Source organism: Somniosus microcephalus, chromosome 8, assembly GCF_052327205.1.
Source record: "Somniosus microcephalus isolate GS21.2 chromosome 8, FLI_Smic_1.0, whole genome shotgun sequence".
In the NCBI taxonomy this organism is placed as follows: Eukaryota; Metazoa; Chordata; class Chondrichthyes; order Squaliformes; family Somniosidae; genus Somniosus; species Somniosus microcephalus.
In genome coordinates, this window is record NC_140994.1 from 214,673,971 (window position 1) to 214,694,697 (window position 20,727).

The 20,727-nt window shown below is 41.8% G+C and overlaps 1 protein-coding gene across 4 annotated transcripts in view; it reads left to right on the forward strand.

Moving 5' to 3' along the window:
- The window catches only part of LOC147114096 (follistatin-related protein 5-like), an 825,355-nt gene that overhangs the window by 548,383 nt on the left and 256,245 nt on the right, over positions 1-20,727 (forward strand). For all 4 annotated transcript variants that reach the window (XM_085995700.1, XM_085995698.1, XM_085995701.1 and 1 more), the window contains exons 5-6: positions 7,666-7,856; positions 11,295-11,415. In XM_085995700.1, the coding sequence (XP_085851826.1) occupies positions 7,666-7,856; positions 11,295-11,415 (312 nt within the window). The remainder of the gene's footprint in view (positions 1-7,665; positions 7,857-11,294; positions 11,416-20,727) is intronic.

Genomic DNA, 20,727 nt, shown 5'->3' on the forward strand with positions numbered 1-20,727 from the left:
CCTTCCCCCTTTAAGAGCTGGTCGGCACCACGGGGTCTGCTGTCAGTGCAAAAATGACCGCACCCGTGCTGCGCCCCGCCTGGGCGCTATCCCTCTGGACCGCCGGCTTAGCGCCTAAAGAGAGTAGTGGAACGCCTCTTTTAGCGCTCCACCAACCTCTTAGGGCGAAGCCACTGAATTCCCGGCAACGGGGCGCTACTTTGGGGCGGGCGCTAACTTCGGGCGGGCGCTAAAGCTAGCGCCCCAAAACTGCCTATACTGAAAATCTAGCCCGAAGTCTTTATATATTTCGACCTGGAATATCCAAGGTCTACGCTCTTCGGTGCTCGGCATGAAGAGTAGGACCCCAGAGTTCCTAGACAAAATTAAAGATCTGGATATTATCATTTTACAGGAAACTTGGTGTAGAGGAGAAGGACACACTGGCCGTCCCCATGGGTACACAGAGCTGGTGGTCCCCTCCAATAAATTGCCAGGAGTAACCCAGGGCAGAGACTCTGGAGGCATACTGATTTGGTTTAAAACAGAGCTTAAGAATTACATCAAATTTATAAAAAAGGGCGAAAACCACATATGGTTCAAAATTAAGAGGGGCATCATCTCTAACACGCAAGATGTTTTCATTTGCGTACTCTATATCCCCCCGATGGAATCCCCGTACTTTAAAGAGGACACCTTCTCCAACATTGAGAGGGAGATTATCCAATTCCAGGCCGAGGGGAACGTGTTGATCTGTGGTGACCTCAATTCAAGAACTGGCGAAGAACCAGACTTCACCAATAATCAGGGGAACAATTACATATTTGGGAATAACCACTTCGATATCCCTTCCCATCCATACAGGCATAACGGTGACAAACAGACAAATGCTAACGGAAAACAGCTCCTGCAGCTTTGTCGAAGCCTGAGTCTGTACATTGTCAATGGTAGGTTCATGGGAGACTTCCTAGGAAGACCAATCTATTGCTCACCTCTTGGCTGCAGCACCGTAGACTATATGATTGCGGATTTGGACCCATCCTCTTTCAGAGCATTCACAGTCAAACCACAAACAACACTGTCAGACCACAGTCAAATTACTGTGTATCTTAAAAGGACAGAAACAACCAACACAGAAACACAACCCAGTAAGCTGTACAACATCAAAAAATCCTACAGATGGGCCAAAAACAGCACGGAAAAATACCAGAAAGCAATTAGCAATCAATCAACTCAAGCTCTCTTGGACACCTTTCTGGAAAACATATACACTCACAATAAAGAAGGCGTAAACCGGGCAGTGAATAACCTAAATAATATTTTTGATAATTTGGCAACAATGTCAAACTTGAAAGTTCGCAAGAATAAACCCAAAACAAAAAACTATGAAAAATGGTTTGACCCAGATTGCCATAACATGAGGAAAAAACTCAGAAAAATATCAAACCAAAAACACAGACAGCCAGAAAACGAGGAATTATGCCTTACTTATTGTCAGACACTAACACAATACAAAAACACACTCAGAACCAAAAAAGAGCAGTATATTAAGAATACACTCAGCTCCATTGAGGAATCCATTGATTCCAATTGTTTCTGGGACAACTGGAATATATTACACAAAAAACAACACGACGAATTGGCCATTCAAAATGGAGACACATGGGAAAACCATTTTGAAAAATTATACCAGAAAAACACACTAAGCCCAGAGCAATACCAAATATGCAAAAAACTGGAAAAGCTCGAACTGGCCATAAAAGATAACCAAAACCCGCTAGACCCCATAATAACTGAAAAAGAGCTATTTGAAAAACTCAAGGACCTGCGACCAGGAAAAGCTTGCGGTGCAGATGGCATCCTAAGCGAGATGATTAAACACACGGACGATAAAATGAAATTGGCTATCCTAAAACTCTTCAACTTGGTTCTGAGTGTCAGTTACTTCCCTGATATCTGGAACAAAGGACTCATAATGCCCATATACAAAAGTGGAGACAAAGTTGACCCAAATAACTATCGAGGCATCTGTGTAAACAGTAACCTGGGGAAGGTATTCTGTAGTATCATAAACAAAAGACTTATAGACTTCCTTGAGGAGCACAATGTCTTGAGTAAAAGCCAAATTGAATTCCTACCAAACTATAGAACATCAGATCATATCTTCACCCTACAGACCCTAATTGACAAACATGTTCATCAAAACAAAAGCAAAATTTTTGCCTGCTTTATAGATTTCCAGAAGGCTTTTGATTCCATCTGGCATGACGGTCTATTCTTGAAACTTATTGAAAGTGGTGTAGGGGGAAAAACATATGATGTAATTAAATCAATGTATACAAACAATAAATGTGCAGTTAAAATTGGAGACAAAAACAAAATACTTCCCACAGGGGCGTGGTGTGACGCAGGGCTCGCCCATCTCACCAACACTCTTTAATGAATTGGCAAAACTACTTGAACAATCTACAGCACCTGGCCTCACCCTATATGAATCCAAGGTTAAATTCCTCCTCTATGCAGATGACCTGGTTCTGCTGTCACCAACTAAGGAGGGTCTACAGCAGAACCTGGATCTGCTAGAGTCATTCTGTCAGACCTGGGCCCTGACAATAAACCCCCAAAAAACCAAAGTCCTTGTGTTCCAGCAAAGATCCAGACATCAGGGACCCAGAATAAATTTCACACTAGGAACAACTAAAATTGAACAAACCACTAACAACACATACTTGGGCTTAAAAATCAGTTCTACGGGAAATTTTCACCTGGCTGTGAATGGACTGAAAGAGAAAGCAAGAAGGGCTTTCTATGCCATTAAAAAATCAATCCAAATAGAAATCCCAATTAGCATTTGGCTCAAAATTTTTAAATCAGTAATTGAACCAATTGCACTCTATGGCAGTGAGGTGTGGGGACCGCTAACACAAAAAGAATTTGCAAAATGGGACAAACACCCAATTGAGATCCTACATGCAGAATTCTGTAAAAGTATCCTTCGGACTCGAAGGAAAACCGTAAACAATGCATGCAGGGCAGAACTAGGCCAATATCCATTAATAATTACTGTCCAAAAAAGAGCCACCAAATTTTGGAAACACCTAAAAATGAGCAACCCCCACTGCTATCATTACGAAGCCCTGAAATGCCAAGAGATGACCATAAAGAAGAATACCCTCAGTCAACTAGTCCTGGGACTCAGTGAAGTAACTACTAACAATAACCAGCCCTAGGACAGTGACATCGTAGCACAGAGAATTCGACCCAACACAATTGTCACTAAGCAAAAGGAAAAATATCTGTCATATTGGGCAGAAACAACAAAAACCCAAAACAAACTCAATTGCTACTTGGCCCTAAGCAGACAATACAACATGGCTGAATACCTGATCATGGTAAAGGATAGCAAACTGAGAAAAACCTTGACAATGTACAGACTTAGTGAACATAGCCTGGCCATCGAAAAAGGCAGACACAGGCAGACCCGGCTGCCAAGAGAGGACAGGATATGCTCTCACTGCAGTCAGGGAGTGGTGGAGACAGAGATGCACTTCCTCACAGCTTGTGGAAAATATCAGGACATAAGGGAGAATTTCTACACAAAATTCACAAAAATATGCCCTGAATTCAGAAATTTGAATGATGACCAAAAATTCCCATACCTACTAGGGGAACAGAGAAATTGTGTAACCTTAGCGGCACACTATGTTACAGCTTGCCATAAACAGAGGGACAACCATTAAATCTAAGAAAAGAGTATATACAAATTATATGAATGTATATTTATACACTCAGGGATATATCTGTTTATACACTGTATGGATAGTTCTGCATTTATGTGTTCAACCATAAATGTTTTTTGATGCTTTGGCAACATAAGATGTACCTTGTCATGCCAATAAAGCGATTTTGAATTGAATTGAATTGAATTACAGAAAGGCGAGGACTGCTGTATCCAGGAGGTAAGTGCCTTTACACCTACCTCCTAGATCCAGGACTCCTGCCTAACCCAACCCCTGTGATAAGAGACCCTCCTCAGGAGGCCTCCAATCATGCCCCCAGACCTCCGATCACCCCCCCACACGAGGCCTCCGATCACCCCACCTCCTCCCCGGGTCTCCAATCCTGCCACCGCTCCCCGCCACCACCCCCCACCCCCCGTTCCTCCAGCCTTCCCTGTGCTCGTCCCGGCCCAGATCTTCTACAGACAACCCACCCCCCCCCGCTTACTTCTCTGGCCACCCCATGGCCGATCTCCCCGCGATCCTCGGCAGAACCCCCCTTTTCTCCTCTGGCTGCCACCCGGCCCCCGATGTTCCTCGCACCCTCCCCCACCCCGATCCTTAGCAACCCCACCCCCCCACCGTGCTCCTCCGGCCTCCCTCCCTCCCTCCCTGCTCTGTGCATCCTAGAACCGCAGGCCTACACACCTGGAGCTAGCCAACCTTTCAATCTGGCTGGCTGTGGGTGAGAAACAGAGACCTTGCATGCAAATCGGGCCCTGCCGTTAACCCGTTCTTCCAGGTTTCCCAACTGTCTCAGAGCCCCCACCCCCCAACCCACCTTCCCCAGTTAAATCCAGCCCCAAGAATCAATCAGTGAGCCAAATCTCACATTCAACCCCTAGTTTTGACAAACTCAGGTTCACCTGCTACAATACGGCTCAACCCCAGATTCCCCCTCTACAGTAAAGGTAAGGGAGTCCAGAACAAGGGGGCATAACCTTAAAAATAGAGCTAGGCCATTCAGTGGTGATGTCAGGAAGCACTTCTTCACACAAAGGGTAGTGGAAATCTGGAACTCTCTTCCCCAAAAAGCTGTTGAGCTTAGGTCAATTTTTAAAATGTCAAAACTGAGATTGATAGATTATTGTTCAGCAAGGATATTAAGGGTTACGGAACCAAGGCAGGTAGATGGAGTTAAGATACAGATCAGCCATGATCTAATTGAATGGTGGAACAGACTCAAGGGGCTGCATAGCCTACTATGTTCCTATAATAAAGCTTGTTTCTATTTTTCTATTACCATGGCCAGAGTATATTCCAATAAAGGCTTCATCAGCATGTCAGAGAAAGAGGAAAGAGCCACAAGTCATTTTGTGCAAGCAACAAAAATTATGTCATTGTGACATGAATTGTATTCTCACAAAAACATGCTGATTAGATTCCTATATCAACAGTGCGTTTAAGGTTGTCATCTCACTTCCAGTGCCAACTGATTGCTGAAAAAATGTTTTTTTGAAAGATATTCAGAAGAACAGCAACACCATGTTATGATAATGAAGGGATAATAAATCATTTTAGAGATCCTGGAACTTGCACTGTGTAATAATACAACACCCTCCACTAACTGGAAGATTAAACCAATAAATTGAAAATCCCTTTCCATGCTTTACTTGTTCAACAACAGCACTGTTAGCACTTAATAATCATAGATTTTATACAGTAACAAATGTGTGATAATTGCTATGCTAATTTATGTAGATTAATGTTTTGGATTGGTCTTCAGGTTGTTGTGTTTTTTTATTCACTCTTTCAAAACCAAAGCCATGCTCTTTGGTTCATGTCAAAGGGATTTCCTCAGTTTCTTAGCGTTAAATCAGATTAAAAATAAAAGAGGAATCATTTTATTTAAATTGAAAGGTTGCCTCTGCCATTTTAGTATGCTGGGAATTGTTTACAGATATAAATTAAAATTGCCATTTTAAAACAATTTTTATCTTTGAAGAGTTCATTTCAAAATAATTTGGAAATTAGATTAATCCATTAGTTTATTTTTAATTGAACTGTTCAAACCATATGCGGTCTTGCGGTCAGCGGCGATCTCGAAGAAAGATGCCCACAAAGATCTAACGATCTCTGTGGTGTCGATTTCTCCTCTCCTGATGTTAATTTGAATCTGACGCCAAGTCTAGGGGATCTCCAGTGTCCAGCAACAGTGATGTAATCAAGCTGGCTAAGCAGCCAATCACATTGAAGAATTCTCACAGACAGCAAACCAGGAAGTAAGATAAACTGATTTTCCTTCACTTTTTAATCATTTTACATAAAGCAAAATAAAAATTGGGAAATACACATGGGAGTAAGGTAGAAGTGGAAATATCATAAACAAAATTAAAAAAAAATTCTATTAAAAACCATGGAATTTTTATCATAATGGAAAATATTGACATTCCACAAATATAACATTAGTTTTTCAGGGCCAGAACAATAGTTCAGCAGTAATTATGACTCAGTATGCCATTAAAAACCCAGTTACACTTCATTCAACAAGGCTTAATTTTTTATGGGGTTTTTAACAGCTATAAAGGGAAAGTTTTCGTCAGCTCAGTGATTGTTAATTGATTGCCGGCTCCGGGGAGTTCAACGTGTGCCCTGTGGAGGAACAGGGAATGACTGATAGCAACTTCTGGATTTCCGCTTTTAACTGCGCATGTGCGTACTCCAGAAGTTGCTGTCAGATTCACAGTTGTAATGACAACAACAACTTGTATTTATATAGCGCCTTTAATGTAGTAAAACATCCCAAGGTGCTGCACAGGAGTATTTCAAGACAAAAAAAAATTTGACACTGATCCACATAAGGATAAATTAGGGCAGGTGACCAAAAGATTGGTCAAAGAAGTAGGTTTTAAGGAGCGTCTTAAAGGAGGAAAGAGAGGTAGCGAGGCAGACAGGTTTAAGCAAGGAATTCCAGAGCTTAGGGCCTGGGCAACAGAAGGCACGGCCACCAAAGATTGAGCGATTACAATCATGGATCCTCAAGAGGACAGAATTAGAGGAGCACAGATATCTCGGCGGGGGGGGCGGGGGTGGGGGGGGGGTTGTGGGGCTGAAGGAGATTACAGAGAGAGGAAGGGGCGAGGCCATGGAGAGATTTGAAAACAAGGATGAGAATTTTGAAATCGAGGCGCTGCTTAACCAGGAGCCAATGTAGGTGATGGGCGAACAGGACTTGGTACGAGTTAAGACACGGGCAGCCGAGTTTTGGATGACCTCAGGTTTACGTAGGGCGGAATGTGGGAGGCTTGCCAGGAGTGCGTTGGAATAGTCAAGTCTAGAGGTAACAAAGGCAAGGATGAGGGTTTCAGCAGCGGATGAGCTGAGGCAGGGGCGGAGACGGGCGATGTTACAAAGGTGGAAATAGGCGGTCATAGTTATGCTGTGGATATGTGGTCGGAAGCTCATTTCAGGGTCAAATATGACACCAAGGTTGCGAACAGTGTGGTTCAGCCTCAGACAGACGGCAAACGCTAACAATTTTGCCAACATTATAACCACAAATTCCGGGCCATGGTTATCCATTCAGGGATTGTTTAGCATTGTGGTACTAATGCTGAAACATTAAGCTTAAAATCATTGCTAGCCTCCATTTGCAGGTCATCCAGTAACCAAGAGGTTGCATCAATGCCAATGCCAGCACCAGAAAGTGTGTGGGAGTGACCTTATACCCTCAATTTTTTTTCACAACACAAAGCATTTTATACTAACCCACTATTCCACAGCACCCAAACCTGGGTGTCTTTCCTGGATGATGTAGAACAGCAGAGGGAAGTTTTTTCTCCGTCAGTCTGGGCAAAATTGGAACTCACATCCCAGATCCAAAAGGGCAGCATTCCTAATCTATATCACGACCCGATTCCCAACAAAATAATAATAAACAATCTTGAATACCTTGTCTTTTGTCTAGGTGAGCAGTGTAAATTGGCAGAGTACAGCAGACTGAAGAGCATGTTGCTGGACCTACAGAGTCAGAGATATTTCCAACAAGAAAATATTACGATGGACACAACAACATTGAAGAGGCTTTTGGTGGAAAACATGTTCAAGTACTTTGACATCAATGGTGATGGCCTTGTAGACAATAGTGAACTGGCGCAGGTGGGTGTCATGTTCTGTGATCTTCGATGTAAAGGTTTGTTTGGTTAATTATTTATTTTACTTTATTTGCCTTTAGTTCCTCTTAATAGTGAGTTGGAAAACTATAATTTAACAATGCATCTTTGGCAATTTATTAGGAGTTTGATAGAAAGCTGAAAATCTGCTAATGGCTATTAGTTGTTCTTGGGATTTGATGACACCAATGTTTATTGCCCATCCCTAATTATGCTGAGGGCATTAAGAGTCAACCGCATAGTGTGCAGTTGGACTTGTAGGTAGATTGGACCACACAGGGGTGCCAGGTTCCCTTCCCTGAAGGACATTAGTGAACCACTTGGGCTATTACAATAATCCAGATAGCCCACAAATTACCAAATTTATTGAAGCCTGTTTCACAACTTGCCATGGTGGGATTTGTACTCTAAATCTGGGGACTGCTAGTCCACTACTATAATGATTAGACTGTCATAGCCATCTAGGAATGACATTTTCTGAAAAATTCTGTTCACTAATATTAACAACAAAGTAGATGCAAGTATAAAGTGGGCAACATTACTTTATAGTCACATCTTTTTTTGCTAAAATTAGCAATCAGAGGAAAATATACCTTTAAGTTTTTAATTGTGGGATCTCTGAACCATTCCCACTATCCTCTCTTCTATGTCCATGTTAATTCAATCTCCTAACTTATTCTGAAACTCTCCCATGGAGCTGCTGCTGGGGTAGAATTTCATCTTTGCTGCTTAATTGATTACCGTGGAATGAAAATTAGGTGGGTTCATTAACGGGCAGACAATCCAATGCACCAGATTACCACCTAAGCAGTGAAGACGAAAATCTATCCCATTGACTCTTACCACTCCTGTACTGCTAAGGATATTTAACCATGGAAGGCATCACTGCTAAGCCCAATCATATCTTCATCAAATGCACCGCCCACACACACGCAGTTTCCTGTAAGCTGATTAGGACCTGGAACTCTGACCATTCTCTGCCCCCATCCCCTCCCTTCCACAGCTCAATCATATGAGACAAGTTGTAACATCCAACTGCCACTCTAGCAAAGATCGATGAGCTTATGACTGACCTGATACAAAACTTTGGACTTTTCCCAAAAACAAATTCTAGGTGATAAGAGCTGCATCTATATTTTATAATGCCCTTGTGATTTTTCTTTTCAAATGCATCAGTCATAAAACAAATGCTTCTTCTGATATTTCCTTGTGACTTTTCTCAGGTTGGAACAGATTGATCATTCACATGTTTCTTAGAATCATAGGGGGGAATTTTGACTTTATTTAATGGTGTAAATGGGTGATAGCGAACCGGCAGCTCGTTTTAGATCTCTTTCTGGTTTTTATTTCCATTGAATCACTAGAGATGTAATAAGGGCTGCCTATTCGCTATTGCCCGTTTTACACTATCGCACAAAATCAAAATTGCCCCCATAGAATCTTACACCACAGAATTCCAGCTGTTGCTCCAGGTCTGAGAGATTTGCAGCAGCGATAATAGCTGCCAGATTTGTGGCTTTCTAGCACCTGTCCAAAAGCAACAGAGTCCCCAGAGGTCAGTGGTAGGACCATATGGAGCTGTTAGAAGGCCTCCAACCCAGAGAGTCCTTTTGCTGGCAGTTTTTAAAAAAAGGTGATACCTTTTATGAGCTTCTTGGCTTTGCTGATCTGAGCAGGGCTTGGGTGTGTAAGCCCTAACAACCACTACTTCTGGGCACCCCTCAAAACAGGTGTAAAGCTTGCGATCCAACAGGAAAATGAAATCAGAGCCGTATTCGGCCCCTGCCACCTCATTTGCCTGGCTAACCTATGCTTGCAACTGCTTCTGGTGCAAGGATCCTACCCCTCTTGTGGTAACTTATATTTATATAGTACCTTAATATAGCAAATTGTCCCAAAGGTGTTTTGAAGGGATAAGGGAAAATATATATTGGTCCTAACACTGACCTCTGGGGCCTCCATTGTTTACATCCCACCAGTTCAAAAAACATCCATTAACCACTTTTCTGTTTTCTGTCCTTTACCCAACTTCTTATCCATGCTTTCACATTTTATCAACAAGCATCCTGTGTAGTATCTTATCAAATGCCTTTTAAAAATCCATGTACATAGTATCTACAATATTTAATTTCCTCAAAGAATTCTATTAAATATGTCAAACATGACAGTCTTTTTGAAATACATGCTGGTTGTTATTAATTCAATAAGAATCAAAAATTCTGCCAATCAGATTGAGTTGCTGAATGACATAGATTTTTTCTGTCTCGTATTTATTGTGATTCATTCATATAAGCTGCTCCCTTCCTCTCAGTTTTGCCATTGTTGCAACTAGCCTTCTGGGTGAATTATGCCAACCAGAGTTGTTATGATCTGGAATGCACTGCCTGAAAGGGTGGTGGAAGCTGATTCAATAGTAACTTGCCAATTAAATTGGATATATGCTTGAAAAGAAAGAAAGTTTAGGGCTATGTGGAAACAGCAGGCAGTTGGGAGTAATTGGATAGCTCTTTCAAAGAACCAGCACAGAGACGATGGGCCAAATGACCCCCTTCTGTGCTGTATGAGTCTATGAATTTCTTTAGCATCCCTGGGCTAGGCAAGGAAATATCAGCCAGGGTTCCTATAGATATAGAGATGGAAATGTCAGACACAGATAGAACAGAGACAAGTCTCAGTGTGCTGAGAATAAAATTAGTTTGCACTGTATTGTCTTGGACTTCTCTACTTCTCCTGTGCTATGTATATGCATACGTGTGAGAAAGAGGGTGTGAAAAATAAACAGAATTTACATTTGTGATGGTGAGAAAGATAGACTGTGTGGGAGGGAAAGAGTGATATGATGGAAGGTACTGCAATCTGGAGCAATTAGTGCCAGTTATTTTTTTTATTTTTTTTGTGCTATTGCTGTTAAAATAACCACAGTGATTTCAGCTCATTAAAGCCCAAGTTAAGTTACAATACCCACATTATTGCCATCATGGGTGCTTTTGGAATTTATCTAAAACAAACAGGGCTATCCAGTGGTGCTATGAATTGATGTTTGAAGTGCCGCACCATGGATGTAGCTTTCTATTTACACCGTGATTCACTGTAAAATGAATTCCAATCTCAGCCGAGAAAGAGAGCAAAAGCATTCTGCTCAGAAACCAGAAGAGATTCACTATTTAGGGCTACTCTCCTGCATCTCCTAGCAGGCAGTTACAGAAGGGCATAGGCAGAAGCCTAAGACCAACTCAATTGCCCCTTTTCAGCCAGGAGTGCTGCACAGCACGGTCTTGAAGAGAATGATGGGGACATTTACAATCTTATTCAGACCAAATTCTGATCACATTTCAGGATCAAACCCTCAGATATGTCTAAACTGGATGCAAAAGTTAACTGTTTGTATTTTTATGCTTACTCAAGTCATGTTTCATTTTGCCAGACAATGACACAAGATGCCTTTGCTAACGACCCATTTGTCTGCAATCTATTTGATCTTCTTCAGTACGATGACTACAATAATGACAGGGTGTTGACACTAGAGGAACTCTACACAGCATTCCGTAAGTTCTGCCTATTGGAGAATATATTTGTGGTCCTGTGTTAAATGCATCTAATGCAGCAAGCAAATGATTTACCACAACCTGGTACAGCACAAGCTTAATAATTTTCAATCACCAACTTATCTGTCCAGATTTCAAATTATTCAAAATGTGTTGTGATAGTACTTCTTTGATTAGCTTAGGTATACTTTAATTTTAAAAGTTTAAGTAGAAAATTGTCAAAAGCCGGTCTATACTGTGTTGTGATTTGCATATAGTAATCTTATCATAGAGTTGAATATTTTTGTATGCAAGGCAGTATTACAGTGGTGGGAAACAAGTTTAACCTCTTCCTTCCCCGCCTCATGCTGTTGAATTGCTGATCTTATCTTTGAGGACTCCGTGAGTACAGGCCACAGGGATGGCAGAATAAAAGAAGGTTCATTGCTGTCATCATTTTGTGTGTCTCCTGTGAGACACTTTCAGAAGCAGCTCTCTTGCCAACCTCTTAGCTGGCTTAGAGAGAAAACGAGGGGGAAAATTAGAGGACATTCAGATAATTTTATATTAAAAAAATTACTGAAGACATCAACCCACAGATTGATAATTTGCTAAAATATTTTTTCCACTCAAACTTTCTTCCCCACACCCTCACATTGAATACTAAGGGCTGGATTTTCCAGGGGGTCAGTGGGCACGATTGGTGGCGGGTCGTTGGAAAATGTTTTTTCCCCCAGTGGGTCGGGACCCCGCTGTGAACCCACCACCATGCGTCTTTCCCCAATGTCGGGTCTGTCAGCGCTGTGCAGACCAGACATGCAGTGGCGGGGGACCCAATTCAGGTAATTAGTGGCTTGTTTAGAGCCACTTAAAAATGAATTTCAGCTCACCTTCTGCATTTGACAACTCACCCACGGGGTCCACGCTGGTCGTGGACCACATCTATCAAGCTGAGGCGAGAGTTCAGTGGCCATTGAATCAGCTGTTGAGTTGACAGCTTCAAATGTACAGTAAAAGCTCCCACCTTACAGAGATATCTTCCCTCAGCCACAAACTCTTCCTCTCTGCATTTCCACAAAAGAGTCACCATGCTGCAAGTCTTTACACAAGTCTCCATCCAGTCTGACCTCATTACCTCTCTCACCATTGACATCGCTTTTGTCATCTCGACTTCACCTGCCATCTATTCCATCAGCATTGGTGCATGGTGCACTTTATACTCTCTCACCTTGGTCCTCAGAATCCCACCACGATCAGCCCCAACACCAGCAGCACCAGACACACCAGCAGCACCAACAACAACACCACCAACCTTCTCCGCAATCACCTGATGCTGTACAGGACACAGAGCATCAGCACCCGACCACATTGCTGTCCTGGAGGCCAGGGATGATCTCACCATGGCCAGATTTATTTCACTTGATGATGTACACCCTGGCTGCCACATGATGCACCAGGTTAGCACCACCCCACACCAACACCATAAAGCATCCCTACAATGCCCAAGCCATTCCTTTCACACTCATCACCATTGCGGGGGTACCGTTACATCTCATCATTCACCGCAACTCACTAAGCCACTTCCAAAGGTGCACACAAATCTGTCCAAGAACGCAAAGTTTTGAAAATAAAGGTTTCAATGTTTGAGAGCACATTAACAAAAACTTTACATGAACATTGCATCAAGCATCCAAGTGCCTACCCTTGTGAGTTGTTACTTGGTATGATTGCACTAGGATGAGGGTGAGTGTGAGGGGCAGCTAGTGAGATGGGGAAGTGATAATGTAGATAGAGAGGGATGGGTGGATATGCAAGATAAGTTGGTGTGAGTAAGGATGTGCAGCAGTAGGGTAGGGAAGGCAAAGTGATGGGGATGTGATGAGAGGCGCAGCAGGATGAGGTTGAGTGTGGCTTTTTACTAACGTTTCATGATCTACTAAGATCATTGAAATGTTTGCGGAAATGTACCCAGGTCCTCCTGACCACATCCCTGCTTGTGACCTCCTCTGCAAAATGCAACTAGGCTGTGTTGATCTCCTGGGGATGTCTCTTCTGCCCATGGGAAAGGAAGAGGACCTCCCTGCGTGCTGTGACTCCCTCCATAAGCATATGGAGGAATCATGGGAGAGCCTGGGTGCAGCCACAGGCCTCTGTGCAGTGATTGTCAGTGTTTGCAGCACTTCAGTGCTGTAGAACCCTGACAGCACAACTGTCAAAAGAAAGTTGGTCATGGTCCCTTTAAGGAAACTGGCTGATGATGCGTCATGAAATGACATTACCAGACCCGCTTCCTCTAATTGGCCGGGAAACATGCTGGGCAGGCTTAACAAGCCCAATCTGGGGAAATTCATTACAAGGCCAGGATGGAGACAGCAGCGGGGTCGGGACCCAACACCGACGTCGCCTTTTACGGAGCTGCCGAGGTTCATAAAATCGCGGCCTAAATGCTCCCAATGTGAATGAAATGTACCTGCCTGGATGCTGATGCACAGGATTTCCTTTAGAACCACATGCTGATATTCTGTGTTGCTGATGTCAACAGAATATTTTCCAGCAGAGAGGGGGAATTTGAAAAGGCGATTCTCCAAAGGAAATGTAATGAATTGTAAAAGTAGGAATATGTGGGGGGCAGGGACTTCATGGTGACAATATCCCCACCCCAATATGTTTCTGTTTTAAAAGGCACCAGCTACTGCCCCTTAGACCCACTTTTTGCCCTCGAGAGTAGGCATGAGATTTCCTCTTAGGCTTCTAAAATCGGCAGCTTTTAAAAAATAAAACATACTCTGCCTCAGTGAGGAAATATGTCACTTTCTCCTGATTGCCTGGAGAATTCAGAAACTCTATTCCTTTGGAGATTCCCTTGTGTGTAGCCCATTCCTAGCTCTCCATAGCATAGTGCCAATCGGCAACATTCAAACACCACACCGAATTATAGAAAAGCAATGACATTTCTCTTGAAAGTTCGAACCATTTTAGTAGATCCCCTAAAGAGGGGCACTCTTACCTTTTATGCCTTTCTTCCCTTGCTCTGCTGGAGAAGCCATAATATTTTTGTAGGTGAGACAGCAGAAGACATGGCTTGCTCCAAGCAAACACTAAGGCTGTTTATGGCCAGAATTCAGAAGCACAGAACAGCAACCTAACGTGTTAGAATTCTGTTGGCCAGCCATTTTGAGAACTGCATTTAATTTCCAGAAAATAAACCTCTTTTAACTGAATGTTAAACTTTAATAATATGATCAACGTAGAAAGGAAACATTTATCTAAAAGTAATCTAAAAATCAGTAGTGCAGTAGTAGGAGCACCCTCCAGTGTTATACGCAAGAACTGACGTATTACACATAGTTATGGGTTGAAATTATGCTATGCAGTATTAATAACAAATACAATTCATCCTATTTATTTTAAACAGGTTAATGCCTTTATTAAAATAGCAGAAAAAGGCATTTTAGAATAATTATAATAATACATTTGTTATTAATATTGTACAGCGTGATTTCAATCCATTAAACAATTTTTCCCAATAGTGAGGAGTAACAAGATGAAATGTTCTTTTTGAGGAAATGGTCTATTAGGGTATCTCTCTTCGGGTTGTTTGGCTGATTTTCACTTGCGAAGTTTACAGCGAACAGTTTACCTGCACCATCAGGTTGCCAACATTAATGAAACCTATGCTACTGCATTATGTGTCAAATGCCTTCTAAAATCCTGCCTGTCAGTATCAGGATCTTGGGCACGATGCCCCTTAAACCTGTTTGTGGGTGTCCATATCATGGGCACAGGTACCCATATATGAGCTTTAAGGGTATTAATGCCTTTTATTCTGATACCTAAAAGAGGTTTAAGAGTCATCATGATCTGAAACTTTGATGCCCTTTAAAGCTTGTCAATGGATATTAGAACCATGGACAGTGCTCCTTATGTTGCATGGAGATTTAGTGCTGATTCTGTTTCTCTGCCTCTATTCTCTGTTTATCTCCTTGTACCTGTAACCCACTGTCTGTTACGCTCTTCTTCCCATTTTCTATTATTCTTCACATATTAAAAATGATTTAAAGCATTAATCCCCAAATTCTACAGATTCCTTCTAATAAAGACATTCAATGCTATGATATAGCTTTGCAGAAAATGCACCAGGGATAGGAAACTACAAAGGTAAGTCAAACAGCTAGCATCCGATACTGGGGCTGTTTGATTGCAGTAACTGTGTGACTAACAAAATATAACAGAAAACAATGTCATTTGGAACGGTCTCTGTTATTCTGTGTGTATGACTCTCCATCTTTATGTCTCTCCTTTTTCTGCACCCTTATTTTCCATACTATTTCTTTCTCAACGCTGACCTTCTCTGCTCCTCCCGCTGCCTCCTCTTTCTCCATACCTTATCTGCTGTGTGATGTTTAGGTGCTGGTATTAAATTGGTCAAATTTCTAGAGAATGTTGAATACCTGGAATTGAATGACAAAACAAGAGCCAACAGTGGCTTCAAGTGGCATCATGAATCGCAAATACATAGTTTCAAGCATTTTATGATCATCGTTTAAACCCTGAGTTTCATTGACTACCTTTAATTCATTGAAAGATATCTTGTGATTTAAATATATGAAAGAGAGTGATTTCCCCTTTGGCGTACAGATTTTTCCAGTTTCATTCTGAATTTGAGAAGAGGACTATGTGATATAGAACATAAAAATATTTTTATAACATAGAATCAGAAATATGTATTGGATCATGCAGTCATGATCTGAGGTAACAATAGATTTTCTCTATCCCCTCTCCCAACAATAGATTACAGACATGGTTCTAGATTCTGACACTAAACATGGATCAGGTATAGGGCTGGCATGCCATAGCATATTTCAGGAACATCTGCTGTGCCTAAGAATGGTTGAACATGGGCTTTGGATTACAATCCCTTTTATGTTGAAGTCTCAATTTCAGTCATAGTGCTGTAAAAAGGAACTCAGATTTCTGACAGGTTACAGGGAAGACTGGATGGAGAGTTTCCTCCCTTCACATTGCCTATATCCTAGTGACCACTTTCTGAGTGCCAATCGTGGAGGTCTGGAAACAGATCCTTCACCTAACCTCTTAGCTCCAGATGGTGAGGGGAGATCAAAAAAGGGGAAAGAGAGTAACTATTTTATGGGGGGTTGGGGGGGAACCTTTAAATAATTTCTCTGGTAAACAGATTTAATAGTTACAGAAGTTTGGTTTTCAGTAATGTTTTAGTTTTGATGGTCAATTCAACTGTAAAATTGAAATGTCAACCGTGAATAATGTGCAAATAAAAATTGAAATATAAACATATGTTCCAAGTCCCAAATGCCTTACAAATAACACATCCTAATAGGGACTGAATGGAGTTTTCACACTGCATAGTTCTTGCTAAAATGAAATGTTACAAAATGAGTTGTCCTTCTTATTGCATATTACAGGAGACTTTGGTTTATTCGGAGGTTGTATGTCTGGAAACCTCGATCTACCGGCAGAAATCAGGAGCCGTTTTGTTAGGTTTTTTTTCTTCTCGTGGCTTTTTTTTCCAACAGTCAGGCTCTGGAAAGTCTCTCTGAAGCTGTTGCTAAGCTACAGAGACGCTTCCAAGGTATGGGCTGACTGTTTGAAGCTGTTGCTAAGCAACAGTGTTTGTTGTCAGATACGGAGATGAAAACCTCCGTATGCTTCAACATTAACGCTGGTATGTCCGGCAGTTTTGATAGATCGGCAACAGCTCGGTCCCGTTGGTGCCGGATATAACAAAGTTTCCTGTATTATGCTTTTAATATTGAAATTGTATGGATCATATGATCCATTAAAATTTTGGAGGACAGTAGCTAAAGATTTGAAAGACATTTAACAATGGATAGCTTAGACAAAAAATAATGAGGGATTGGGTAGTGCACTATGTGCACACACAATTCTTTTATCTCTATGACATGAGATTGGATCTAGCCGAGGTTGATGGGATTAAAGTCTCCTCTCTCTCATGGCTATGAGTCCTGATTTTCAACTGAATTGCTAACGGGTGTGGGTCTCTAGCACAAAATTACCCACAATTCAGCACAAATTGGTGCTGAGTGATATTTTCACTCAAAGAGGCCTAGAGGATCATTGGATCTTCACAATGACCAATGGTGAAGTTGGACATACTCATCTGAGGTTGGGAATTATAGAGGAAGGAATATCTGGGGCCAATAGTTTCTGTTCAAATTATTCTCCCCAATGTCTATGTCAAAATATATTGTTACAAAAAATACCTTCCTATCTTTTCAAATATTTTTGTGCGTTCAGACTTTATTAGGGAAGGTGATATTCAAGATTACAATGACCATCATCTCCATTTGATTCAACCGCAGCTATTTTCAAGGTGGGGATAGATGCTTAATATTTTTTCCCATTTTTGCATTTCTTTCCTGAAGGCGGTGACATGCCATTAGCAGTCTTTTTGCCTAAGTGGCCATTCTTCATTTGTGAGCCTGGAGATTGAATGTTAGCTGGCAATTACGGCATCACAGTTGAGCTTAATCCTGTTTGTTATGTTCATTAATAAATAGACATTCTTATTATGAACACAGCTAGCTTTTGCTAGTTATTTTATTGAGCACATGTGGACTTGTACAGCATCTTGTAGAGGCTTCCATCTTGACTGCTGCCTTGTGGGTAGCCTAGCCTCATGGGTAATGTAGTCTTAATATAATATATAGCTGGGTAGTGTAGTCTTATACATACAGCTATATACAGCTCTACGGCTCCACCTAGTGTCCACTATAGAATGACATGCTATTGATCACTACATCCCCCTTTCTTTGAGGTTTAACAAAATCAATATCAATCAACTTTCAAGAAAACAATAAAGATAATATCAGTAACACTTTTGTTAGTGCTCTATAAACATAAACATTTTCAAAACAGTCAACACATTTTCAAAGCTTTACATTGTACTCAAAGATTAAGTCTATCAGGCTCTTTTACTTCACGTGTTGATCTTCTCAACACGGGTAAGTCTGATGTGTCTTCATGAGATTGTTCTGGCGGTGAATGACAAGATGCAGTTGCGGCATTGTCATCAATCTGGTCTTGAATAGTCTCTTGTGTTTTTAGGAGGGAACGGCGGTTCCTCCTGAGAATCTGTCCTTCCTCAGTTCTAACAGTGTATGACCTTGGTCCTACTTCCTCAAGAACTGTAGCTTTCCTGTTCCATGCATCTGGATCCTCAATCCTGACAACATCATCCTTTGTCAATGGTTGTAGAGTTTTGGATGACTTGTCATAGTATGATTTCTGTTTCAGCTTTAACAGTTGAAGTCTCTGTCTCAGTTCCTCACTTTGCTGTTCTTTTGCACAGCAGGTAGCGTGGTGTGCAACTTGCGACCCATTAGTAGTTCAGCAGGTGAAGAACCACAGTCTAAAGGTGAGGCTCGGTAGCTCAGCAGGGCGAGATAAGGATCAGACTTGCTTTCTGTCGCTTTCTTCAGTAGCTGCTTGAGAACTTGAACACCTTTCTCTGCCTTACCATTTGACTGAGCATACAAAGGACTGGATGTGATGTGCTGAAAGTCATAATGTGCTGCAAACTGTTGCCACTCCTTACAGTCGAAGCACGGACCATTGTCGCTAACGGCAATCCTGGGAATTCCATGTCTGGCGAAGATGGATTTCACATGCATTATGACACTGCTTGCTGTGGTGCTTGAGAGCAGCGCCATCTCAGGATAGTTAGAATAGTAGTCAATCACTATTAGATAGTCTTTACCATTTAAATGAAAAAGGTCCATACCAACCTTTTGCCATGCTGCTGTTGGTATGTCAGCTACTATCATTGGTTCCTTTGCTTGTTTGTTTTGGTGTTTCTGACATGTCTCACATTTGCCTATCATGTTCTCAATGTCCTTATTTATGCCAAGCCAATAAACAGTGTCTCTTGCTCTCCTTTTGCATTTTTCAATTCTGAGGTGTCCCTCATGAATCCTTTTGAGCATGTCTTGACGTAGAGCCTGTGGAATGACTATTCTGTTCTGTTTTAGTAATAGTCCACTTGCGACACTCAATTCTGACCTTATGTGAAAATATTTTGGACAGGAACCTTTTGGCCAACCATGATGAATGTTCTCTATTACTGTTTGTAATACTGTATCTTTTACTGTTTCTTCTGCTATTTGCTTTGATTTTGTGTCTGACACAGGCAGCACAGCAGTGACCATACTCACATGAACATCCACGTCTTCTTCAGTAGAGCTCACATGACTCATTGTGGGTGCTCGGGATAGTGCATCTGCTAACACTGTGTATTTGCCTGGTGTGTAGATCAGTTCAAAGTCATATCTTTGCAGCTTCATCATGAGTCGTTGAATCCTTGGAGACATCTCATTCAGGTTTTTTTTTATGATGGCAACCAGAGGGCTGTGGTCTGTCTCAACTGTGAAGGTGGGAAGTCCATATATGTAGCCATGAAACTTTTCTAGTCCAACTACCAAGCCTAGACATTCCTTTTCAATCTGGGCGTATCAACACTCAGTATCAGTCAAAGACCTGGAGGCATAGGCAACAGGCTTCCAATCTTCACCCTCTGCTTGTAGCAAGACCGCACCTAGGCCATCTTTTGATGCATCCGTTGACACTTTGATTCTTTTGGTTGGGTCAAAGAAGGTGAGTACAGGTGTGGTTGTCAGCACTGTTCTGAGGTTTGTCCACTCTTGTTCATGTCTTTCTATCCATGCGAACTCATTTGTTTTATGTAGCAGGTCTCGCAGACAGGCTGCCTTGGCTGACAAGTTAGGAATGAACTTTCCAATGAAGTTTATCATCCCCATGATGCGTAGTACTCCTTTTTTGTCAGTGGGTCGGGGCATTTTGAGTATGGCGTTTACTTTTTCCATATCTGGCTCTATTCCTTTACCAGATAGATTATCTCCTAGGAAAGTGACTTCCTGGATGTCAAACGGACACTTGGCTTTGTTGAGCTTCAGTCCATTCCGGCGTATGCTCTGTAGCACTTTAGTCAGTCTCTCATTGTGTTCTTTCAGTGTGGAGCCCCAGATGATGATGTCATCAACATAGACCCGAACTCCTTCCAGACCTTCAATTATGTGTTCCATCGCTCTATGAAAGATTTCAGATGCAGATATTATCCTGAAAGGCATTCTGAGGAAACAATACCTGCCAAATGGTGTGTTGAAGGTACAGTATTTGGTGCTCTCTTCATCCAATTTTAGTTGCCAAAATCCTTGTGAGGCATCGAGCTTTGTAAAGTATCTGGCACCTGACATTTCACTGGTGATTTCTTCTCGCTTGGGAATCTGGTAGTGTTCACGTTTTATGTTTGCATTTAAG